The following is a 26,103-nucleotide window of genomic DNA, read 5'->3' on the forward strand; positions in this document are numbered from 1 at the left end:
TTGTAGCCGAGAAGGCTAACGGCATATTGGGGTGCATTGGGAGACGCATTTTGCAGTGCATTGGGAAAGAAGTTATTATTCCCCTGTATTTGGCACTGGTAAGGCCTCATCTGGTGTATTGCATCCAGTTCTGGGCCTCCCAGTATAGAAAGGATGTGGATGCATTGGAGCAGGTTCAGCAGAGGGCAACCAACATGATTAGGGGGCTGGAGCACATGACCTATGAGGAGAGGCTGAACAATTTGGGGTTATTTAGTTTGCAGAAGAGAAGAGTGAGGGATGATTTGGTAGCAGCCTTCAACTTCCTGAAGGAGGGCTGTAAAGAGAATGGAGAGAGGCTGTTTTCGGTAGTGACGAATGTCGTAAGAAGGAGTAATGGTCTGAGGTTACAGACGGAGACATGTAGGTTGGATATAAGAAAAAATTATTTCACCAGAAGGGTGGTGAAGCACTGGAATCCTATACCTAGAGAGGTGGTGGAATCTCCATTGCTAGAGGTTTTTGTGTCCCATCTTGACAAAGTCCTGGCTGGGATGATTTAGTTGGGGTTCATTCTGCTTCAAATGGGGCTGGACTAAATGACTTCCTAAAGTCCCTTCGAGCCCTGGGATTCTATGATTCTATAAGTTTTTGGAACCCCCCCTCCCCTGGAAAAACAAAAACAAAAACAAACCACCTCAGACATTTCAGGTGCCAAAGTATCCTCTGGAATGACAGCTAACGTTGCCTTCCCCAGCCCCACCACAATCTGGAATGGCATGGCTAGTGAGTCAGGAGCAGTCAGAGGGCTTCAGGAGATGCAGCCACTATCCAATAAGGGGAAAGTGCTGTTGCAGCAGGGAGCTGCCAGTGCTGCTTCGTAGCAGCTCAGACTGTTGAGAAGGAACCCCCTGAAGGGTGAGTGACCCCATCACATTTTTTTACCCACTGTTTTGTTTCACAATCTGATGCCATTCAGAGCAGCAGCTGCCTCCTGTGTCTCATATCTGGGGGAAAATATTTAATTCAGGGGTAGGGAACCTATTTTGGGTCGGGGGCCACAGTCCAGCATGACATACAAGTGAGAAGCAAAAACAAAAACTGAAACAAAGAGGACCCTCACTGATGTGTCCCCCAACTGAGAAGAAATATACATGCCCCTCGCACACTTGAGCCATGGAGGGCCCAAGCTAGTGGATTTTGTGTGCTCCAGCCCTGTGGGGGGTGCGGTGCGCAGGAGCTTCTCAATGCTCAGGGAAGCCCTGATTCTTGGGGGACAGATCTAGGCAAGCCAGGGGCTGCATCCGACCCCTGGGCCTGAGGTTCCCCACCCCTGATTTAAGCTAAAATAGTCAATTCCCCACGTAGTTCTTAAATGGAGGGCTTAGCCAAGAAGGACTATGACAACTCCCTTTGCAAGAGTGAGAAACAGTAGACCTATACTCAGAGGAGCAAGGGAAATGTGGGGAGGAGGGGGCACCAAGCCTGGGATGGGGGTGCAGAAGCACCAAAATTCAAGTTTGCCCAGGGCATCATTTTCGCTAAGGCTGCACTGATAATTGTGAAAATCAACTGCTTCTGAGGTTGAACAAGCATTTTTGTAATTAATCAGTACGACGCTAAAAAGCACACTTGTGAGTGTAGACAAAATAAATACATTTCTGTAATTTGACTCGTATTTAATTTGGTCACTCTTTGGCTACGTCTACACTAGAAGCATCTGTCTGTTACTGTAGGAAGAGACATACAGAAAAACTTCTGTTGACCGATCACGTCTACACATAAAAATGGATCTATCTTTTGATCTGTTCTGTTGATGAAAGGACCCCCTGGAGTGTCTACACAGCTTTTTTGTGAACAGTTTCTGTTGACAAACTGCATTTTATGTAACAGAGAGGGAGCTGTGCTAGTCTATATACTATCAAAACAAAAAAGCACTCAAGTAGCACTTTAACAAAATAATTTATTAGGTGAGCTTTCGTGGGACAGACCCACTTCTTCAGACGATAGCCATACCAGAAAAGACTCAATATTTAAGGCACAGAGAACCAAAAACAGTAATCAAGGTGGACAAATCAGAAAAAAATGATGAAGGTGAGCAAATCAGAGAGTAGAGGGGTAGAAGGGTGTGTGTGTGTCAAGAATTAGATTAAGCCAAGTATGCAAATGAGCCCCTATAGTGACTCAGCAAATTCCCATCCTGGTTCAAACCACGTTAATGTGCTGAATTTGAATATAAAAGACAATTCGGCTGTCTCCCTTTCAAGAGTAGTGTGAAAATTTTTCTTCAGTAACACACAAACTCTTAAGTCATTAACAGAATGGCCCACTCCATGAAAATGTTGACTAACTGGTTTGTGGATCTGGGGTGTTTTTATGTCTGTTTTGTGCCCATTAACTCTTTGTCTAAGAGAGTTTGAAGTCTGTCCAATGTACAAAGCATCTGGGCATTGTTGGCACGTGATGGTGTATATGGTGTTAGTTGAGGAACATGAGAATGTGCCCGTGATTCTGTGAGTAACCTGCTTAGGTCCAGTGATGGTATTTCCAGAGAAGATATGTGGACAAAGCTGGCAGCGGGCTTTGTTACAAGGAAAGGTTTCAGGACTGGTATTCCTGGGGTATAGACTGTGGCTGTTAGTGAGGATCCTCATACAGTTGAGAGGTTGTCTGTAGGAGACAACAGGCATGTCACCCAGGGCCTGCTGGAGTGTGGCATTCTGATTCAGGATAGGTTGTAGGTCTTCAATAATTCGTTGCAGTGGTCTGAGTTGGGGGCTGTAGGTGATGACCAGTGGTGTTCTGTTCTTGGCTTTTTTGGGCCGATCTTGGAGTAGCTGGTCTCTGGGTATTAGTCTGGTCCTGTCAATTTTTTTTTTTTTATTTCTCCTGGTGGGTAATTCAGGGTTATGAATATTTGGTAAAGATCTTGTAGTTTTTGGTCTCTGTCAGTTGGATCAGAGCAAATGCGATTGTACCTAAGGGCTTGACTGTAAACAATGGATCTATTTATGTGTGCAGGTGGTCCGCGAGCTTGTGGACAAAACTCCAGTTTTGTCTGCAAAACCCTCTATTGTGGAGGTAGCCATTAGCTTTATAAATGAAGGCTATAACTACATTTAAATACAAAAAACTGAAATATAAATGCATATCTGGGTGTATGTACTATGTAATACATACACACACACGTGTGTGTGTGTATAATGTGCACATTATGTGTGTGGGGGGGGTTGTATATATGAAAAATAATGGAGCCCCATGATAACTCAGGTGGTTCTATAGGATGGCTACTTTTTATTTCTGGATACTTGAGTACTATCAAGATGCGACACCTTTGTACTTTTACCCAAGTAGTCTTCTAGAAGGATACTTTGACTTTTACTTTAATACATTTTTTTTTGCCAAGTAACTATACTTTCATTGAAGTAACTTTTTTGGGTATTTTTTCTACCACCAGCAGTGGGTTATCTTTTGCTTGACTGTGCATAAGATGTGTTAAAAATGAAAAAAGGAACTTTCCTTTTGAAAAGCTCTTTATGGGGTTGCAGATGTCATCCTGGTGTGGGATTGGGGAGCCCCCAGAGCTTGCCTGTTTTTTCAACACAGCTGCTTCTTGTGACTGGAGACATTGGAGGTGGGAGCGAGTCTTGCAGAACCCTTCTCTTAGGCCTTAGGCTGTGACCCTGCATCTCTCCTAATTCCTTCTGGAGAAGGTTCAATGTAGATTACAGAATTAGCTAGCATTAGATTCTCAGAAATCACAAGCTGCATCCATGTTTCCTGAGTCTGATCTCAGTGGTCTCTGTCAAGCAACTGAGACTCCAGAATAGTGTGATGTGATGGGGTTCTAAATCTGAGCTCTTTCTTTTCTCTTGTAGATCAGGAGTGTGCAAAGTTGGGGGGGGGTGGGCTCCCATCAGGAGTGTGTGAGATTTTATAAGGTGGGGGGTGAAGCACATTACGATTGCCTTTTGGATCTCAGGTTTATCCATCTAAAAATGTTGAAATGTTAGTTTTTATGTATGTGTACTTACATTTATATACCAATTACTAACATTTTGTCATTCTGTATACTTATTTTCTTACACATGCTGAAAGTTTGTTTTCTTTTATATGAACATAACCAAAATTTCTGACAATTTGTATTACATTAGATAGGTTGTGGCGGGGGGAGTCCCGCTAATTACAGGAATTAAAAGTGCGGCCCACCGTAAAAAATTTGCTCACCCCTGCTCTAGAAGAGCAAGGAAATGGATGTGAGGCTTTCTCCCTATAGATGCAGAATCCTGGGTCCTAACTCTTATGCTGCGTTTGTTTCCTGTTTCCAGTAGATGGCGGCAGACTCTCATACTGGTTTGCAGTTTTGCAGACAGATCAGTTACACATCTGCAGTAGGACAGTTCTGGGAATATTTTATTTTTGTTTCTTGATCTTAGAAACCCTAGGTAATTCTGACCTGGGCAGCTCTTTCTAAGAGACAGCAACTGAGTAGCAAATCAGTCAATCTCTGCTACAATACAGGCAATCCCCACATATACGCTGTGTATTCAGAAAGGAACTCAGCTCACACAGCCACCACTCTTCAGGTTCCAGCAGAAATTCAGCAAATCCTCTCCCTTCCTACACAGCTACCCACAGCTTGGGGTACCTCAATTTCTACCCTTTCTTGCCAATGCAAACTATCTAAATGTTGTAAAAGGCATCTGTCAGAGGTAAATAGGACCCAGTGCCCAGGACAAGACTTTACTCTCTGCTGAATTTAACTGGCAAAATATCCAATTTCTGCCTTTATGAATGACCTTGGGTGTTAAATCCCTTTGTGTACATCTCTGATTCAGAGGCAAGCTCCTCCACAGAGCAGTGCCATCTTTGCCAGCCCCTCTCTGCCAGAGTCAGGCAAACATGTTCCTTATTACTTTTTAATGATAAGTTCTAGGGCAGGGATCTGCAGCCAAAATAGCGAGAAGAGCCCTTTTTCCAAATTCAATTACCAAGTCAATACTTCAAGAGCCGCAATGCATGTGAATAGGAGACAGTCCGTAATAAATAATGTCAAACCATACTTTTTGTAACCCCTATTTAAGAAGAGCACACACAAGGATTTGTACCAGTTCGAAAGTTGTTATCCCAATCTCCGGGCTTTACCTGCTTCAGCACCCAAATCCACCCTCTTATCCCCATGAACCCCAAACTGCCTTCCCAGCCTTAGGCCTAACCCTTATCAGCCCCAAACCAGCCGCCCACACCCCAAGATTTACCTGCCTGAGTCGACCTCCTCTCCTGCTGGTCCCCCTGCCTCCTGGGTGTTTATTTTAAGGGCTGTTTGAAGGGAAGTGACTGATTTCAGCTGGGAGAAGAAAGCACAGTGGGGGGCAGACACACAGCAGGGTCTAAGGTGGGAAGGAGTCCCTGTGTTGGGTGCACACCCTGGGCTTGACACAACTGTGGCAAGCTATGCAGTCCAGCCCTCCTTGTGCTGGTTTGAGCATGGTGGGAGACTTGAGCAGCCCTTTGCATTGGACATCAGCTCCTATGTGACTGGGAGACAGAGCCCCCTTGCCCTCCCTCTCCCAGCCAGTAGCTGCCTGAATTCCTCCTCTTCCCCAGAGTGGCTCCAGCAGGGCAGGCTCGGCCACCCCTTCCCCCAACCTTCCTTCCCCTGCGTGCAGTGCAGGCAGCTGCCGGCTTCCTCTTCTGGGTCTCCCTGCCACTCCTGACTCCAAGTGCAGGTCTGGAAGTTACCACCGCTTAAACAAAAAAGCCTAAAGCCCGTTTTAACAGTGGGCTTTGTTTGAACGGCAGCAGGCTCCAGAGCTGCAAGAGGAGTCGGTGGTGGCAGCGCTCAGAGCTGCAAGTGACTCCTTGAAGAGGCACAGGTTACTGACCCGTTCTTGGGTTTCTGATTATTTTAAGGAAATTCCTTTTCCTTTTGGACACTTGTGGAGGCAGTCTAGTTACTTTAACCTTTCCTCTGTTGGGGTGATTGAACCATTGTGAGATAACTCATGTGACTGGAGCACTCCCATGAATGGTATACAAGTGCAGGCAACAGACAGCCTGTGGCCTGCCCCCATGGCAAGGAGCAGCAATTCCCAGAGCTCCTGGATACTCTCTGTGGGGTAGGGGCAGGACTTCACACTGCCCCCACCCCCAGCAAATCTCTCAGCTCCTGTTGTCCAGAACCCAGCTAATGGAGCTGAGAAATTGGGCTGCACCCCCAGCAAAATTGTGCCCTCACCACCAACAAAATCTTTCCATGCCCATTGGCAATTTTCTTGCCAGTAGGAGCTGAGAGCTTTTGCTGGGCATGGGGGTAGCACACAAAGCCTTTCCCTGCAGCACAGAGAGCTGTGTAGAACAGCCGGATGCTTTGATTTGGTCTGGGGCTGCTGGCAGATGGAGAAGTCTACCTGAGAGTGCTGCTGGCTGGCAGCTACTTACATAAGTGGCTCATGGATGGAGCCTGCCTCTGGCACCCCACCCCCTCTCACACTCCAGCTCTCTCCCAGACCCTACGTTCTCCTGGCCAGAATACTCCCCTGCATCCCAATATCCTGCCCCAGGTCACAACCCCCTATTTCACCCAAACTCCCTCTCAGACCCCTCACCCTTTTCTGCATTCCTGTCCCCTATGCTGAGCTCATTCTGCACCCAACCTCCATCTAAAAACCCATGCCCCCTCAGTAGAAAAGTGCAGCCCTTGACCAGTTACCAAAATCTTGTAGTGGTTTCCGCCATCAAAAATTGCCTACTCCTGGTCTACACTGTTCAGGAAGGATAAGCAGGGAGAAAAGGAGGAGGAGTTGCACAGTATGTAAGAGAGCACTATGATTGCACAGAGCTCCAATATGAAATTGGAGAAGCCTGTTGAGACTTTCTGGGTTGACTACAGGCAAGAGCAACAAGGGTGATGTCATGGTGGACATCTGCTACAAACCATCAGACTAAGGATGAGGTAGACAGGGCTTTCTTTGCACAACTGAACAGTTTCCAGGTCACAGCCCTGGTTCTCCTGGGAGACTTCAGTTACCTTGACAGCTGCTGGGAGAGCAATACAGCTGTGCACAGACAATCCTGGAAGATTTTGGAGATTATTGAAGACAGCTTCCTGTTTCAAGTGCTGAAGGGATCAACTAGGAGTCATGCTTGTCTGAGGAAGCAGAGGAAGGTGGCATCCTGAGCAACAGTGACCATGAGATGGTTATGTTCCAGGTCCTGGCAAAAGGAAGAAAGGAGAGCAGCAGATACAGACCCTGGACTTCAGAAAAATAGATTTGTGATTCCTGCAGGGATCTGATAGGCAGGATCCCCTCGGAGTTTAATATGAGGGGGAAAGAAGTCCAGGAGAACTGGCTGTATTTTAAAGAAGATTTATTATGGGCTCAGGAATAAATTATCCCAATGTGCAGAACAAATAGCAAATATGGTAGGCGATCAACTTGGCTTAATAGAGAAATCTTCTTCTGAGCTTCCCTTTTGTGTTTAAGCTCACTGGAGTGGAAACTTGCACAGATGACTAGGGAGGAATATAAAAACATTGTTTGTTTGAATATGCGGACAGATAATCAGGAAGGCCAAAGTGCAATTGGAATAGTAGCTAGCAAGGATATGAAAGATAACAAGGGTTTCTGCAGGCATGATAGCAACAAAGAGGAGGTCAGGATAAGTATGGGACCCTTAGACTGTGTCTATGCTACAAAATAAGGTTGAAGTTGCTTACTTTGAAGTAGAGCATCTACACACACCCTACTTGAAAGTTAAACTTCAAAGTAGGGCACTGCTTCATTCCCAGGAATGGAGTAAGGACTTCAAAGCTGGGTTCGCTACTTCCAGGTTAACTTCAAAGTAAGGGAAAATGTGTGTAGACTCTCTGCTGGCTACTTCAATGTAGTGAATAACTTCAAAGTTAACTTTGAACTTTGTTCTTAGTGTAGACACACTCTTATTGAATAGGGAGGCCAATGTAGTGATATAGAAAAAGCTAAAGTGCACAATGCCTTTTTTTGTCTTTGTCTTCACTGACAAGGTCTTCTCCAAGACTGCTGCTCTGCAGAAGACAGTATGGGAAGGCCTCAGTCATGAAAGAACAATATAAGGATTATTTAGAAAAGCTGGACATGCACAAGTCCATAGGTGGATCTAATGCATCTGAAGGTGCTGAGGGGAGTTGGCTGACATGATTGCAGAGCCTTGGACAATTATCTTTGAAAACTCCTGGCGCCGGGGATGTCTTGGATGACTGGAAAAAGGCAAACGTAGTGTCCATCTTTAAAAAAAGGGAAGAAGGAGAATCCGGGGAACTAGACTAATCAGCTTCAACTCAGTGCCTGGAAAAATCATGGAGCAGGTCCTCAAGGAGTCCATGTTGAAACCTTTGGAGATGGGGGGTGTGTGTGTGTGTGTGTGAAAGGGAGAGAGAGAATTGGCAGGCCCATGGGGGAGGCTAGCTCCATGTCCCTGGAAGGGGCGGGGCCTTGGACAGAAGGGGAGGGCTTGGACAGCCAGTCCTCAGAACTGCTTAGCCTACCACCCTCCCAACTCTACTCCTAAGCCAGCCCACAGCATGTCCCAGAGTGTGCCAGCCAGAGCTCTAGTGGTGATTTAAAGGGCCCAGGACTCTGGCCATTACTGTTGCCTCAGTAGCAGCATCGGTGTTGGGAGCTCTGGACTCTTTTCAAATGTCAGGCCTCCAAGCAGTTACCCACTTTGTCCTCCATTGACATTCCTTGGAACAGAGGAACGAGACTGGGAAGAGTCAACAGGGATTCACCAAGGGCAAGTCATGCCTGACCAACATAATTGCCTTTTATGACAAGATAAGTGGCTTTGTAGATATGGTAAAAGCCATGGATGATATACCTTGACTTTAGCAAAATTTTTGATCAGTATCTTTTTTGTAAAAAGATTGGAGCAAATACTCAGCCAGCTCTCCTCACCCCTAGCCAATCCCATGGCTGTGGCTGCCAAGGTGCCAGTACCAAATATCAGCACAAAATAAGCACTGCTTTTGATACACTCTCCCACAGTACTCCTGCCAGCAAATTAAAGAAGTCTGGCTTGGAGGAACAGACCTAGAAGATGGATAGAAAGTTGGCCAGGTCATCAGGCTCAATGGGTAGCGATCAACTGCTTGATGTTCAGTTGGCACCTGGTATCGAGCGGAGTGCCCCGGTGGTTGGCCTTGTTCAGTATCTTCATTAGTAAGCTGGAGGAGAGATTGGCTTGCACCCTCAGAAAGTTTGTAGATGACATTGAGCTGGAGAGGTAGATGCACTGGAGGGTAGGGGTAGGGCTCAGAGGGACTTAGATGAATTGGAGGAGTGGGCCAAAAGAAATCTGATGGCGTTGATCAAGGACGAATGCAGAGTCCTGCACTTAGGACTGAGGAGTCCTGTGTACTGCTTCTGGCTGGGGACCGACTGGCTAAGTAGCAGTTCCACGGAAAAGGACTTTGGGATTACAGTGGATGAGAAGCTGAATATGAGTCAACAGTGTGCCTTGTAGCCATGAAGGCTAACAGCATAGTGAGCTGTGTTAGTAGGAAGGAGTATTGCATCCAGTTTTGGGCTCCCTACTATAGAAAGAATGAGGATAAATTGGAAACAGCCCAGAGGAGGCCAACAAAAATGATTAAGGGGCTGAGGTATATGACTTACGAGAAGAGGCTGAGGGAACTGGGCTTATTTAGTCTACAGGAGAGAAGACTGAGGGGGGATTTCATAACAGCCTTCAACTACATGGAGAGGGGTTCCAAAGAGGGTGGAGCCAGGCTATTCTCAGTGATGGTAGATGACAGAACAAGGAGCAATGGTCACATGTTGCAGTGTGGGAGATCTAGGTTGGACATTAGGATAAACTAGGGGGGTGGTGAAGCCCTGGAATGGGTTGCCTAGGGAGGTGGTAGAATCTCTATCCTTAGAGGTTTTTAAGGCCAGGCTTGACAAACCTCTGGCTGGATTGATTCAGTTGTGGTTGGTCCTACTTTTGAGTAAGGAGTTGCGCTAAATGAGTGTCTGAGGTCTCTGCCAACCCTAATCTTCTGTGATTGTTCCTCTTTTTGTGTACTTCATGTCTTCCAGTTTCCATTTGTAGTTTATGGTAATAGATTCTCTGAGAGTTTGTCTGAGATTTTCACATTCCTCTGAAGTGAGGTGGAATAATTTTGTGCAGGAATCCACAGTATGTCTATGCATCACAGAGGAGCATGCATCACACACGTATGCATACAAACAGCATTAACTAATACACATACATGCTCTCTTCCTAACTGAGCTGAGGGTATTCGTTTTTCCCGCCCACTGGTGGTGCGCAACTGTTGGAGACAGTACATGTATTACTAGACTGAATGGACCATTGATCTTTTCCACTATTGCTCCTTATGCTGTGAATTATAGCTGTCAGAAACATTAAAAAGATATGCACAAGAAATGTTTCCTATACTTGTGTACTCACTTTGTTTTCTTTTTTCAGGATAAAATTGTCTCTGTCAAAGCAGCTGCAAGATTCAAGGAGGAACTGAGATGTTTAAAATCCTTTTGAATAACTCCTTTGATCCAAACTGAAGAAAACTGAACCCAACAACAACAACAAAATTAAAATGGCAGAGTTTACGGGTTACAAGGAGACTTCAAATCGCCATCTTCGATTTAAGTTACAGAGTCTTGGCCGTCGTCTTGATGAACTGGAAGAAGCAACCAAAAATCTCCAGAAAGCAGAAGATGAGCTTCTTGACCTTCAGGACAAAGTTATTCAGGCAGAAGGCAGTAATTCTAGCATGCTGGCTGATGTAGAAGCTTTGAGAAAGAGAGTACTGAAAATTGAAGGCAAAGATGAAGAAATAAAAAAAGCTGAAGAGCTCTGTCAGCTGATGAAGGAAAAACTGGAGGAGGAGGAAAGTCTCACCCGAGAACTTAAATCAGAAATTGAACAGCTTCAGAAGCGAATGGCAGAACTGGAAAAATTGGAAGAAGCTTTTGGTAGGAGCAAGAACGATTGTACTCAGCTGTGTCTGAGCCTTAATGAAGAAAAAAATTTGACCAAAAAGATATCTACAGAGTTGGAAATACTGAGGATGAAAGTAAAGGAACTTGAGTTATCCGAAGACAGGCTGGATAAAACTGAACATAGTTTAGCGAGTGAGTTAGAAAAACTGAAATCTTTAACTCTGAGTTTTGCTAATGAGAGAAAATACTTCAATGAAAGAGAAAAGCAAAGTGAAAAATTAATCCAGGAGCTAACACAAAAACTAGAACTAAACAACAAACTAAACAGAACAGATCAAGCTAGAAATGCATCAAACTTGCTAGAAAGGTCATCAAATAATCTTCTGGATAGAAATGATCTGAGAATTGAAGATGACTTGACCTCTGCATTGCCCTGTAAAGAAGATGGAAAAAAGGGAAGCTTGGATTACTTAAAGCATGTAGAAAATGAAACCAGAAATAAATCAGAAAATCAAAAGAATAAAAATCAAGAAGACAACAAAGTGAAAGATCTTAACCAAGAAATTGAAAAACTTAAAACACAAATTAAACATTTTGAATTTTTAGAAGAAGAACTTAAAAAAATGAAAGCCAAAAATAATGACCTGCAAGATAGTTATCTGAGTGAACAAAATAAAAACAAACTTCTGGCTGGTCAATTGGAAGAAATTAAAACTCAAATAAAAAAACAAAAGGATATGGAGAATGGTGAGGTGGAAGGTGAAGAAATGAGTTTCCCTAGCAGAGTTAGACATGACAGACATAAATACAGAGGGGTCACAGCTGACTCACCAATTTTAAAACACAAGACACGGGAGCTTTCGCCGCAGTATAGGCGGGAGAGAACACGGAACAGAGAGTTCTCTTCCAATAATGACCATTATACCACAGGCAGCAAGCAAGTTCCCAGTCCAAGTTTAATTACTAGAAGAGCAACAAAGACATCTAATACATCTGCTCTACTAGACACTGTGGTTACTGATATAAAAAGAATGGAAGAAAAATCAGCAGTTGCTCCCTATTTATCTATGCAGAAAGATAGTGGTACTCCACAAAATGAAGTGAAGAAATCAAGAGAGCAGCCATCTGTGCTTAGTCGATACCCACCAGCTGCACATGAGCATAAATCTTGGAAAGCGTCTTCTAAACCTGGGACTGAAAGTGGACGGAAGACCAAAATTGAAAAGCCATCTCAAACATTTAGTGATGCTTGCCAAGGTAACTCTGCACTAGATGAAAAATCAATCAAAGGAGAAACAACTGCATCTTTGACTGAAAGGATGAAAACAAGGCAAGCAGAGATGTCTGAACTATGTGTAGAGATACCTTTTATGAAAAGTAATCATGCACCCTCCAATGAAACAGCTTCATCAGGTAGCTACCATACGTCTTCTCAGATGTTAGCAGCTGAATCCACCAGCTGCAAAGCAGAAACAGCAACAGTCTCTGTTTTATCTCACAGACAGTCCCCAGAAGGAAAATCTAAAAGAGCAATAAACTTCCAAGGAAGAGAATTTACAGACACTTTTCATGAAAATACAAAGCCTACAACATTATCAAAGTATTCAAACTGCTCAGAAAGTCAGGATGACATCTTACAGATTCTCACAAGTCAAGATAACGAAGAAATGGACCAATCTGCACCATCAGTTATGGGTCAGACAAGTGTTGGCATAAGATCTGACTCTTTGATATCCAAAGCCATCAAACCAGCTAGCCATGACAAACTGAATACAGATGAGGAGTTGGGTAAAAACATCAATGCTACTGCCGAATCAGAGCTGGAGATAAGAAAGAAACCCTGTTCCAGAGAATTCTCAGGCTCCAGAGGAGTCCTCAGGGCAGCTGTCTTTGAAAATGATAAAAACACCAGAAATGAAGATGGCCCCTCCAAATCCATAAACACTTCTTCAGATGTGACCAGTGTTGGATTGAAATCCAAAAGGTCATTCAGCCCTAGAGAAGCTTTGAGATCAAAAGCCATTATTAAACCTGCAATAATTGAAAAGGACATGAAAGAAGTAATGGGAGGGGCTGGGTCTGAAGAATACTTTCAGAAACAGAAACCTGTGTTTAAAACTGTGACAAATAAAATGACAAGCAGCATAACAATCTTCCCCTCTGATCCAGCCACCACAAGGGCCAACACAAATGAAGCAGCAAAGGAGAGACGTACTTCTACCAGCAATATTAGAGTAATTCCAAATGAGTTGTCATCTGTAACAAACAGCGTCAGCACGCCCTTCGAGATCTCAATTAATAAGAATGATATTGCTCTGAAATTATCTGAGGCAGATAAAATTGGGGATTTAGCTCTGAGAAACAGGGCAGAAACACTAATCTCAAGAAGCAGTATTACGATAAAACCTTCTGAACCCACCGAGAAGAACAATTGTGGGCCATCCTTAGAGACAATCAGCTGGAAAAGCCATGGGTTTTTAGAAGCAGATCCTCCAGAGGCAAAACACATCACTCTGAGAAGTTCATGGAGGACAAGGCGGGGATTACAATGTTTGGAAGACTCTCAAATCAAAGTGGAAAAAAATACAGCTTCCACTCGTCCAAATGGATGCAAGTCCTCTACAGACCTTTCTGAAATAGAAGGGTCCAATGCTAGAATATGTTTGCTTGAGCAGAATTCAAGAAGGCCTAGAGCCACTATTAATTCTTGGAGGTACACCCCTGATTTAGAATTCAGAAGGACACAAAGTAGCTTAAGTGCGTCTGAACTCTCTGGTCGAAGGAGCTACATCCATGATCCCATCACTGCTTCTACTTGGAATCGCATGTTACCAGTAAGTTTTTTTTTCTCCTGTTACTTTTAACCATCCTCCATTTAACAGGCAGCAGGTTTAAAACAAACAAAAGGAAGTATTTCTTCACACAACCAACCTGTGGAACTTCTTGTCACAGAATGTTGTGAAGACCATGAATTTAAAAGGGTTGAAAAAAGAACTAGATACATTTATGGAGTTTAGGTCCATTGATGGCTATTAGCTGGGATGAGTAGGAAAGGTGTCCCAAGCCTCTGTTTGTCAGCAGCTGGGAGTGGGTGACGGGAGGGATTGCTTGATGATTACCTATTCTGTTCATTCTCTTTGGGACACCTGGCATTGGCTATTGTTGGTCTGACCCAGTATGGCCATTTTAATGTTCTTGATTTGAAATAATCTACTGACTGTAAGATAGGCAGTTTGATATACTAACAGATCTGATTTTTAGAGGCATTACATTCCTACAGCTCCTATTCACTTGGAAATTGGGCTGCTTAGTTCTGTTCCCATCCTCCTTGTTCTTGTACTGCTCCTCATGTAAGTAAAGCCATACTTATATGTTCTTGCTAAGGCAAAAGAGAAATAATTGGTCCCAACTTAATTGTGAGCCTGTACGTCTTTTAAAGTCAAGCTTTGTAATGTAGAGTAATGTAATGCAGGAAATAGCAGAGAATTTAAAAAGGTAATGCATTGCTTCAATGTGAACTTTCAACATACATTTTTAAAGGGATTCTGGTTGTGTGTTATTCCTGTGTGACATACTTCAAATGGTTCTGGGGAACATGTCCTAGCAAACCACAAGGAGATGGCCGGTTGCATGGTGCTGTCATCTCCTCCTGGTTCCAGATTGCTAGATCATCTTGAGAAAAGACTTAAAATGCATGAACTACTTTCCTAGCATTACTTTTCTTTGTTATTAAGGATGTTATTCAGTTGTTAGTGAGAAGAAACCTTGCATAAGGGGAAATGTAGGAGATATTCTCACTGTTAAGATATGTTGTGTCTCTGAAAAGGATTGAGAATCCCTGACATACTTTAAAACATTCATCTGGTGAGGCGTGTACATTCTGGTCCTGCTAAATAATATGTTCTAATTGCTGCTCCAGTTCAGTGTAGCCACTCTTTATGCAATAGCTATCAAACAAAAACAGCAGGGAGGTCCACATTAACATCCATGGTTGCTTCAATATTGCTCTGAAGCTCAAAGTACAGAAGTAGGGCAATTGTGGGAGGGAAAGAATTTTCAGCCAAATGAATTTGGCAAGGAACTTAAGCTTCCATTGGAGAATATAGGTGAAGATGGGAGACGGTATTTGTTTTCCGAACCTTATTTTGTTCCCTAGAACCAGTTTCACCTCTAAGGGAGTAAGCATGCAATGCAGCTTGGCTTTACTTAATAGCGTCTATTGTCTTCGGAGACTTAGGGTCAGAATATCAAAGATACTTGGGTGCACAAAGATGCAGGTAGTCCCGTTAGAGTAACTAATTGCCTAATAGGCATGTTTGAAAATCCCATTAGGTGCATTTCGTCCTGGAGTAGCTGCAGATACAGGAGCTGGAAACTTTGCCTGCCAGTCTCTCTCAGGTCTGTCTCAGCACTGTGGTAAACCCGGTGATAGACCCTTACCTGGAAGCTTCTGGAGCCTTCTAGAAGGACAGTATACTGGGTTCTATGTGAAGGCTAGGGAGTGGGCGGGCTGCGCCCGCCCACGACTAAAAGGCCCCTCTTGAAGGGAGAGGGAACCCATTAAAAAAACCATGGCCTCAACAAAGTACGGGGGACAACTAAAGAGAAAACAGGGATGGGAGTGGAGGTCAAAGGTTTAAAATGAGGGAACCAGAAGGGGACACTGAGCAGAGAACCCCGGACAGCGCCCACTGCCCCTCAAAGGTGTTGAGAGAGCCAGTGGATGCCGCCCAAAGGAACTCTGCCCAGATTCGTGAGCGAAGAGCAGAGCGGAAATAGGCTCCATAGTCACAGGCTTCCTCCCCCGCCAGCCTCCTCTCCCGAGTGTTATAAATGGCTACGTTGGCCATAGCCAGTAGGCTGACGAGGAGGTCCCGCGACTTAGTGGGGCCACGGATGGGGTGTGCAAGGATAAAAAGGTGTGGGGAAACGTGCAGCCAGAACCTCAGCAGGAGGTTCTGGAGGAGCCGGAAGAGGGGCTGCAACCTGGCGCACTCAATGTAAATGTGTGCCAGGGTCTCCCTTGTTCCACAGACAAATCAAGTGTCTGGGAGGGGGAGTGAACCGCACCAAGTACACGCCCGTGCTCACTGCCTTATGAAGGATTCTCCAGCTTATGTCCCCGGCGGGCCGCAAGACCAGGGCAGAATAAAGGCTGGCCCACCGGGGCTCCCCACCCTCCAAAGATGGTAGAAGGTCCTGCCACTTGTGATCTGGGCGGGACGTGAGGGTGGGGAAGTGGAGTGTGTGAAGCACGAGCGTGTACAGATGACGTCGGGGCGTGGTTCGAAAGGGGATCGGCTGCAACGCGTGCAGGTGGGAGGGATGATGCGGGGTGTGGGGGGGGGGCAGGAAGGCTCGCGGAGCCGTGGGCCCACAGAGAGATCCGGAGGGCCAGGAGTGGGAGGGGGGCGGGGTGCACCCTCTCGCAGGACCCGGCGTAGGTAGGCGTGAGCAGCAGGTGGCAAGGCGGCCTTCACCTCCTCGAGTACGCACCAGGCAGAACGTAGGGTGGAGAGCCCCATGCGCCGGGCAAGCGCCGGGGCCTCCATCCAGTCTCCCCGGTCGTAGTCCAGGAGGTCTCCAACCCTGGTGATTCCACCGAGGACCAGCCTCTGGCACACCGCGGGGAACTCCGCTGCCTGCACATGGAGGTAGGGGTTGTGTAGCAGGGGCTCCACGAGGAGGTCTTCCCCCGCGGCGGCCCCTAAGGACCTGGAGACTGCAAGCAGCTGCCAGGTGCGGAGGAGGTCCTGGTGGAAGGCCGGCAGCTCTGAGAGGTCTCGCAGATGGCCTCTCAAAGGCAAATAAAGGAGCTGCCAGTCGTATCGGAGCCCTCAGAAGTGACAGAGGAAAGCATGCGCCAGCGTGCTCCATGCTGGACTATCTGCACTGTTGCTGTTGAGGAGTCCCTGCAGGGCCCGGAGGCAGAAGACATGGACCTGAGTGCGGAGGCAGGTCAGGCCCTGTCCTCCCTCCTCCGGGGGGAGATGGAGAACCCCTGCAGGGACCCAGTGCAGTCCTGGCCAAAAGAACTCCAGAACTACCTTCTGGAGGGCGGCCAGGAAACCCGGGGGTGGGACAAGGGTGTTGAGATGGTGCCAGAGCATGGACAGGACTAGTTGGTTAAGCACCAGTGCCCTCCCCCATAGGGAGAGGCACTGGAGCAGCCCTGCCCATCTCCACAACTGCTCAGCCACCCTGCCCTCTAAACCCTGCCAGTTTTCTGGCGAAGAGGGATGCGTGGCAGATAGAAAGACGCCCAGATAGGACAGTGGACCCGCGCTCCACCGAATGGCCTGAAGCGTGGGTGGCAGGCGGCCCGTCTGCCACCCAGCCCCGATCACCAGGCCAGAGCTCTTGACCCAGTTGACTCGGGTGGAGGAGGCTGCCGAGTAAACGGCTTGGCAGGCCTCCAACTGAGCCAGGTCTCCCCGGTCCTGGACCACAAGGAGTATGTCGTCGATGTACGCTGACAGAACCAGCTGCAGCTCTGGCTTATGGAGCACCAACCCCGTCAACCTTCATCGAAGGAGACAGAGGAAGGGCTCGATGGCCAGAGCGTAGAGCTGGCCTGACAGGAGGCAGCCTTGATGCACCCCTCGCCCGAAGCTGATCGGAGCGGTCAGGGTCCAGTTGAGCTTGACCAAACACTCTAAGGCAGCGTACAGCACCTGGAGAAACCCAATGAAATGGGGTCCGAAGCCAAAGGCCCGCAGAGTGCCCAGGAGATACACGTGGTCCACCCTGTCGAACGCCTTCTCCTGATCCAGGGACAGGAGGGCGAACGACAGACCATCCCTACACCTGAGCTCCAAGAGATCCCGGACCAGATAGAGGTTGTCAAAGATGGTGTGGCCCGGGACGGTGTAGGTCTGGTTGGGGTGGACCACGTCCTGCAGCACGGACCCCAAGCGACAGGAGATGGCTTTAGTGATAATCTTGTAGTCCGTGCTGAGGAGCGAGATGGGACACCAGTTCTGAAGGTCACGGGGGTCCCCCTTTTTGAGCAGCAGGGTGAGGAAGGCCCGCCTGCATGACAGGGGGAGGACCCCGCTTTGCAAGGACTTGGCCCAGACACTGAGCAGGTCTGGGCCGAGGACGTCCCAAAACGCGGTAGAACTCCACGGTCAGCCCGTCCATGCCCGGGGATTTGTTGGTGGGCATGAGACGGAGGGCTTCTGAGAGCTCAGCTAGAGTGAGAGGAAGCTCTAGCCGGTCCTGGTCGCCCATGCTGACCGAAGGGAGTTGGTCCCAAAGCACTCTGCAGGTGTCGGCGTCAGTCAGATCCGGGGAGAAAAGGGTGGCGTAGAAGGCGCGAGCCCTCTCGCACATCTCCACTGGATCCGTAAGAGGGGTGCTGTCCTCTGCAAGGAGGCAGAGGATATGTTTCTTGGCACCCCTCTTTTTCTTCAGGGCACAGAAGAAGTGGGAGCCCTGGTCCATCTCCCGGAGGAGCTGGATCCGCGACCTCACAAAGGGCCCCTGTGCCCGAAGGGTGTCGAGGGCCCCGAGCTCGTTGTGCTTCTCCTGGTACGTGCCGTAGAGGGATGGATCTCTGGGGCTGGTGGCCAGGCGCTTCTCCAGCTCAAGAACCTCCCACTCCAGCTGTCCTATCAACGCATCCCGCCGCCAGCTGGCACCTTTCCCAGATCCCACCACCGCCGCGCCGAGGGAAAGGCATGCTGTTGCCCACCCCAGGCCAGCCAGAACTCCTAGCAGGACGCCACGAAGCCCACATCCCCCAGCAGGCTGTTGTTGAAGTGCCAGTAGGCCGACCCCTGCTTCCCCGGAGAGAGGGAAGCCTTCACGGCCACCAGGTGGAGGTCCGAGAAAGGGGCTGGCCACACGCTGGAGGAGTGGGCCCGAGAGAGATGTTGCCAGGAGATGTAGATGCAGTCCAACTGGGAGTGCATGGATTTGTGGCCCACCACCCGGACGTAGGTGAAGACGGTGTCCTCGTCCGGGTGGTGGCTGTGCCAGATGTCCACCAGGGAGCAGTGATTGATGAGCTCCCTGAGGATGTCCGCAGCAGCCTGGCACTGCTCCGTCCCCGTATGGTCCCGCTCCTCGGGGGTGCAGTTAAAATCCCCGCCCAGGACCAGGCACTCATGAGGATCGATGGAGTCAAGGAAGGCTGCTGCCTGCCAGAAGAAGGATATTCTCTCCGGGCCGGATGTTGGGGCATAAACATTGATGAGGTGGAGGGGCAGCCCCTCCATCCATACCCGGAGATACAGCAGGCGGCCTGGCACGACCTCGATGCTCCCCAGCACCTCGGGCTGCAGGTCTGGGGAGAACAGGGTCACTACCCCGGCCCGATGGGCCGAGAGGTGACTAAGATGGACCCCGCCTCCCCACTCCAGCCGCCAGCTGGCTTCAGCAGCCGGAGTAGTGTGGGTCTCCTGTAAGAAGGTGACCGAGTACCCCCCTCTCAGAGGAAGGAGAGCAGCTGGCACCTGCGGAGACCCGACCTGCAGCCCCTGGTGTTCAAGGTGGCAAAGATGATCGGCGGCATTTAGAGGGCTGGGGAGGATCCTTGCTGGAGGGAATGCCAACGGTCCCCGTGGGGCCACGCAGCAAGCCGTGGCCGACGCCATAGGTGATTAGAGCGTCACGGAAGCCGCAGGCCCGTTCGTAGGCCGCAGCGTCCCTCCTTCCAGTCCCCTTGCCCTCCTTTAGAAGGGCCCTCATGGACTCAAGGATGAAGTGAAAGTCACCCCAGTGCTGGAGGGTGAGAACTACTTTGTTCTTGGAGCCGCAAACGTCTTCCAAGAACTCATGCATCTCATCCGCCAGCGCGTGGGGTGCCAAGGCCTTGGGGTTCCGAGTGCCCCTCGGCCTCGTATCTTTTTGGGCCTGATGGCCAGCAAGAAGGTCGGGATGGGGGCTGGGGCTTGGTTTTGGGAGGAGTAGGGGTGGCGGAGGGAGAGCAGCCCCGAAAGTGCTGGGAGAAGGCGAAGCAAAGGGGGCCTCCCGAGGGGTTGCAGCCTCAGGAGTGGTTATGAACAGACAGGGTCCAAGGCGGGGGACAGGAAGGAAAGGGATGCGGGCAGGAGAGGTAAAGGTTTTAGGGAAGGGGGAGGGGCCATGAGGAAAAGGGGGAGGGAAGGAGGGTGGGGGAAGCAGTGGGGGGGAGGGGGAAAGGGCACAGGTTCTGGGGCAAGGCATTGATTGGAAGAGGGGGTGGGGGGCGGGGTCAGGGGCAGGGGCAGGAGCGGGGGCTAAGGTGGGAGGGGGGACGGGAGTGCAAACAAGAGGGGTTTTGGGAGGGGGAGCTTTTCTGGGTGGCAAGAAGGGAGAGGGTGTAAAGGACAAGGTACCAGTGCATTCGGCAGCAGGCACCGATGAGGTGGGAGGGTCAGCATTGGTGTTTTCGAGGCTAGGATGGAAGGGAGAGCAAGGGGGGAACACACATCCTCCCGGAGCATCCAGGGGCTGGGGAATTGCAGTTGGGAGGGTGTCCCCAGCCAGGGGGGCGGTTGCACCCTGCAACGTCCCTGAACAAGGAGGGGTAGTGGTTGGGGGATCACCGGCAGGTGGGGAAAGCGAGGGGGACGGCTGAGTGTAGGCAGTCGGCCCGCAGGCTTCTAGTAGCAGGCCCTCTATGTCCAGAGAAGCCGGGGTTAGGCCTAGGGCCTCGACCTCGTGCGAGAAGAGGGCGAGGCTGGGGCTCACCTCCTCCGGGCGCTCCGCGACGGCGGTCTAGGCAGCAGCTGGAGGGGTGTCGGAGGAGGGCATGGGCTCAGGACAGGCCTCCTCTGCCCCTTTGGGCTTGGGCTCTGGGACAGAACAGGATGGTATCCTCCATTGCTGCTGTGGCGGCCTCAGTCACCCCCGGCAGATGGTCAGTAGCCGGGGGTTCAGCAGGTGGATCAGGGCTGGCGGCTCTCTTTAACATCTTGCGTGGCACATCCACTCTGTCCTCCGACAGGGTGGAGGGCCGGGCACGTGAGTTTCTTTTTCTGTGCTTCCCCCTTACTAGTAGCCAGTCCTCCAAAGAGGCGGGCTCGGTGGTAGAGGAGGAAGGACCAGGGGATGGAAGTAACGAGGAGGGAGGGAAGGAAGGAGGAGGAGGACGGGACAGCGAGGGAAAGGGACGGCCTGCCCTGGGGTGGGCCCTGCCTGGGTCCTGCTGCCGGCCCTGCCTCCCTCTCCTCCACAGACCCAGCTTGAATGCCCACTCGGGCGCCGGCACCTGCTTCTTCTTGCCACTCACCGTGCGCCTGGGCGTCCTCCGACACCCAAGCGGCAATGGTTCCATCCGGGGCGGGAGGAGGAGGGGCGGTCTCAGGGCCTGCTGCGGTCGAGGCATCGCCGGTCATGTGGCTGGTGCCCCCCGGGTCGGAGGAGGTCCCAGGCTCCCCTCTTTCATGCCGGGCTAGGGGGCAATCCCTCTGGGCATGTCCCGCTGCCCAACACACGAAGCACCGGGCCTCCCCCAAGGTGTAGTAGACCTGGTACTGGGCCCTTGATGAGGCACCAGTATAGTCCCCTCCTGGGCCACCCCGCTGCTGCCGGCGGCAGTTGGATTTGCGCCTGTTGGCGGAAGGAGAGCACGTGCCATAGGGCGGGGTCTTTGCAGCCAAGAGGGAGGGGACTCAGGACTGACAAAGGCCGGCCCAGGGAGGTGAGGAAAGGCAGAAGGGCGGAACTGGGGAGGAACGGAGGGACAGAGGAGAAAACCACCCGTATTCCCAGGTCCTTGAGCAGCTCCAGGGGCACGTGGACGCCCACAACCGCCAAGCCCCTCTCCACCGCCTCCTGCACGGTGGTCTCCGATGCCGGGAAGAAGACTATCTTCCCGAACATTCGAGAGGCCGCCACCATGGCCGCGGGCCCCACCACCCGCGCCAACGCCTGCACATAGGTCTCGACATGGGGCGAGGCCGACACTATGAGGCAGCAGACTCCGTGCCTCCTGGTGAGGGTGGGGAAGGGGCCACGACCATCGGGGATGGTATTCCGAGCGGAGGCGGAAGGAGCAGAATGCATGGTGGCTGCCGCCGCCTGGGCATACGACCTGGGGGCTGGGAGATCAGAGCTCCCAGGAGTGGTGGAGGAAACGGGGGCGGGAAGGAGGGGAAGGTGCAGCAGGTGTTTCGGCAGCTGGGGCGGAGGGCCCGGCCGCGGGAGGTTTGGCCTTCCGGGCAGGGCACTTGCCCTTTTTGGTCCGCTGGCCCTTCCTGCCCTTTCGGGGGGGTGGATTCGGGGTGGGGTCACTGGAGGAGGGCGCAGTGGCGGACGCAGCAGGAGCCCCGGAGCCCACGTCCCCGCCCTCAACCAATGCAATGGCAAGATCCCCGGCAGCCCTGGATGAGTGGGCCACCATTTCAAGGGTGGAAGGGGTAGTAGTGGAGGGAAAAGAGAGGGGGGCATCACCAGATGTCTCCCCGGCAGTTGTGGAGGTCATGATGGGGGCGCAGGGCAAGGAATTTTATAGAGGTAGGGCACTTTAAGAAGGAGTGGGGGAGGGGAGGAGGAAGGGAGAAGGGACGGAGGAAGTGGCTACCCCTCCCCCACTGGCCAGGCTGAGGACCTGGTCGGGGGAGGGCGGGGGGCAGGAGAGAGAGAGGAAAGGGAATGCAAGAAGGCCACAACTCCCAGCACAAGATGGTAAACGGCTCCTACTACTGCACTGGGATGTGGTGGTGGGGGGTCAATATCTGTATGTGTGGGGAGGTGAGTGTGAGAGAAGGGGAGGAACTCAGGCACCTAACACACACAAAAAAAGGGGGGGCATGGGCACAAAGGAAGGGGTAAGAATGAGGGGTGGCAGAGCCAACCAGGAAGGGGAGGGGCTGTTAGGGGAAAGGTGTGCCCACAGGTGCCTGAAGGAGGGCCCACAGCAGCTGCTGCTGCAGAGCCTCGTAGATGCAGGAAGGAGGAAGGGGCAGATGGTTAGGGTGGGGCCCAGCTGGAGAGGGCCCTGGCGGCAGCTGGGTGTGGGGGGGGTGGGTTAAAGGAGGCGGAGGCTGCAGGTGTGGGGCAGGGACCACACCCTAACACCCCACCCCCATCTATGCAGCCACCCCTCTGGAGCCCCGGTGGGGAGAGGCCCCACCCAAACTCACCACCCCAAGCCACTCCACAGCAAGCTGTGGAGGGAAGCCCAGCCACCGCCCAAGAAAGCCCCTTACCACCTCCGGAGCAGTGAGGATGCAGCAGCCAGTGGATGGAAAGGTGGGCCCAAGTAGAGGGCCAGCAGAGTACCACCCAGAAGATGGAAAGGTGGGGGGGCGGGGTTCTCCTCCTCCCTGCCAAGAAGCAGGGCAACAGGAGTCCCTCCTCACACCACCCACGCAGCAGGTCCAGAAGAAACTAGCAGGGAGGGGTGGGGGGGGGAGGGGAAGAAAGCAGCCTGCCTAAGGCACGGAAGAGAAGCTGGCCCAGAAAAGGGGCCAAAGGACAGCCCCAGGGGGGCCTGAAGCAGCCAAAGGCTGCCCACCCCCCAGCACCTCACCTCCCAACCATGGGGCTCCCCAAATGGGATCCCTGCGGCACCCCTGCAGCCTACAGGACAGAGTGTTTCTGTTCCCTGTCTAGGCCCAGACCTTCACGGTCAGATAGGCCCTGTACTCCCTATAAAAGGCTCCCCATCTGGTAGCAGGGGGTACGGTTTTAGGAGGTGTAGCAGAGAAGCAGAGTGAGAGCAGGAGCACAGCGAAAAGGTACCACAGTGAAGTGGCCCAGGCTGAGGCTACTACTTTGGGGCAGGGGTAAAGGTCCTGCTGGTTGCCTCTTGCTCTCATAGGGACCCTGGGCCGGAGTCCAGGGTAGAGGGTGGGTCTGGACGCCCCTCCCCCCCGCCCCTTTCCCCCAAGGGATCACTTTACTGGAGCAGGCACGGGCCTGCAAGGGGACTGGTATTATTCTCCCTGTACTGGTCCTGCCTACAATGAGGATGGCTCGCTAAGCAGAGACCCCTGCCTTTGGAAGGGCCTGGGCAAAAGGGGGGGCCTCTGTGAGTCTCTGAGGCAGCACAGATCTGCCAGGAAGTGCAGGGACCCACAAAGGCTGAGAAGGGACTTTGTCACATTGGTGTCAGGGGTGGGATAGCATTGCGTGGCGGTCAATAGTAACTACATGGGGTAAACAAAGAGAAAAAGAAAAAAAAAAAAAAAAAAAAAAAAAAAAAAAAAAAAAAAAAAAAGGAAGCACTTGGGCGTGGGTGTTAGGATATCTTAAAAAATGGAGGAGTTAGTGAGGGCATTAGTCCAAGCCACAGCAACTCAGCAAGAGGCCAATTGGGTGCAGCAGGAGACCAACAGACGCTTAATTGGCCAAGCTGCTGCAGATTGGGCCCTCCTCAGAGAGGTGGTGGACCAGCTTCAGGAGCTGGCAGGTCGGACCCCTGGCAGTGAGGGGGCAAGGTCCCTGAGGGCCGCAGGCTGTCTCCCCAAGATGATGCCAGGAGATGACGTGGAGGCCTACCTCCTTGCATTTGAGAGGATGGTGCAGCGGGAAGCCTGGCCGGAGGAGCAATGGCCAGTATCCTGGCTCCACTCCTCTGTGGGGATGCCCAGAGGGCATATTACGACTTGCCAGCAGAATGTGCCAATACCTATCCTAGGCTCAGGGAAGAGATTCTGGCCCGACTGGGGGCGACTCCAGCAGTCAGGGCCCAGAAGTACCATGCCTGGGAATATCATGAAGGGAAGCCACCGAGGGCTCAACTTTTTGAACTGGTCCATCTCGCCCGGAAATGGCTGCACTCCGAGGGCCACACCACTGAGGAAATGTTGGAGGTCTTAGTGGTAGACCAGTTCGTAAGGAAGTTACCCCCAGGCCTCCGGGAGTGGGCAGGCCAACACGAGCCCACTATGTATGATGAAGCAGTTGCACTGGTGGAGCGCTAGCTAGCAGCGAGGGGACTGGCCCGCACTCACCCGGACACCAGGCCTAACCCTAAAGGAAGGCCACCAGCTCAAGTCTTACTGGATACTAGATCCAAGAGCCCAGTGGGCCCCGGAGAATTGAAGGAGGGGACGCGAGGCCTGCGGGTATCAGAGATGGGGGCCCCCCCCTCTCTAACGCTAAGCCCCATTTTCCCTGGGACTCTAGGAAAACCTACTGATGCTAGGGTGCAGGGAGATGGGGCACATAGCCTCCCAGTGCCCCAACCAGGAGGAGCCAGTGCAATGTAACCTCAGGGACTGGGCCAAGCCATGTGCTTTGCTTGATCTCGTGGGGGTAGTGGGCACCCCCCACAAGTATACCTGGTCCGTGCAGGTGGAAGGAAAGGAGATTTTGGCACTGGTAGATTCAGGGAGTGCTGTCACCCTAGTGTCTAGGAACCTAGTTAGGCCGGAACAGCTATTGCCAGGGAAATGCACAGGGGTGACTTGCGTTCATGGGACGGTGAACTTTTACCCCATTGCAAGGGTGAGGATACACATCCAGGGGTCCAGCACTCAGGTGCAAGCTGGGGTAGTTCCACAACTACCCTATCTGGTTTTGATTGGAAGGGACTTCCCAGGGTTTAGCGACCTGCTCCCCCCGAAGAGCAGGGATCAGGGGAGGTCCCCCAACACAGGGAGGTAGAAGCCAGAGAACAGCGGACTCCAGTGTTCCCGGAATTGGCCCAAGAATTGTGCTCAAGCCCTGGGAAGGACCGGAAGACGAAGAGGCAGAGGCGAGCGGCTAAAGAAATAGGGACACGGATCCTGATGCAGGCTCAAAGGATCGCCTGCGCAAATCGGCACACCCCCCCCCCCCCACCCCCCCCCACCCCCGGTGATGCCCAAAAAGAAAGTAAAGACATTCAGGGTGGGGGAGACCATGAAGTGCCAAAGGAAAGCGAGATAGAGGCTGAGAAGGAGGCAGAGGCTAGCACTGACCCCAACCCAATAGAAGCAGTGTCGGAGCCAGAAGGGGTCCCCCCAGGGTTTGAGCTGGTTGCCCCAAGGAGAGCGACATTTGAGCGTGATCAGGCAGAGGATCCCCGTTACACAAACATCAGAGGGGAGGTGGTGGAGGTCGACGGGGTACCAGTAGAGGGCAAGGCACGTGGCCCTGGCCCCTATTTTATCATGAAGAGGGACCTGCTGTACTGCGTCACGCAGCTTGAAGGGCAAGAGGTACATCAACTACTGGCACCCTGGAAACATCAATGGGCTATCATGGACCTGGCCCACAGCCACCTCTTTGGGGTGCACCTGGGGGTGAAGAAGACACAGGT

General features: G+C 51.1%; 1 protein-coding gene across 3 annotated transcripts in view; it reads left to right on the forward strand.

Moving 5' to 3' along the window:
* Nucleotides 1-26,103, forward strand: part of LUZP1 (leucine zipper protein 1) — a 115,440-nt gene that overhangs the window by 57,202 nt on the left and 32,135 nt on the right. For all 3 annotated transcript variants that reach the window (XM_074976409.1, XM_074976411.1, XM_074976410.1), the window contains exon 2: nt 10,450-13,756. In XM_074976409.1, the coding sequence (XP_074832510.1) occupies nt 10,577-13,756 (3,180 nt within the window). In that variant the 5' untranslated portion in view covers nt 10,450-10,576. The remainder of the gene's footprint in view (nt 1-10,449; nt 13,757-26,103) is intronic.

The sequence above is a fragment of the Carettochelys insculpta genome, chromosome 24 (assembly GCF_033958435.1).
Source record: "Carettochelys insculpta isolate YL-2023 chromosome 24, ASM3395843v1, whole genome shotgun sequence".
Classification (NCBI taxonomy): Eukaryota; Metazoa; Chordata; order Testudines; family Carettochelyidae; genus Carettochelys; species Carettochelys insculpta.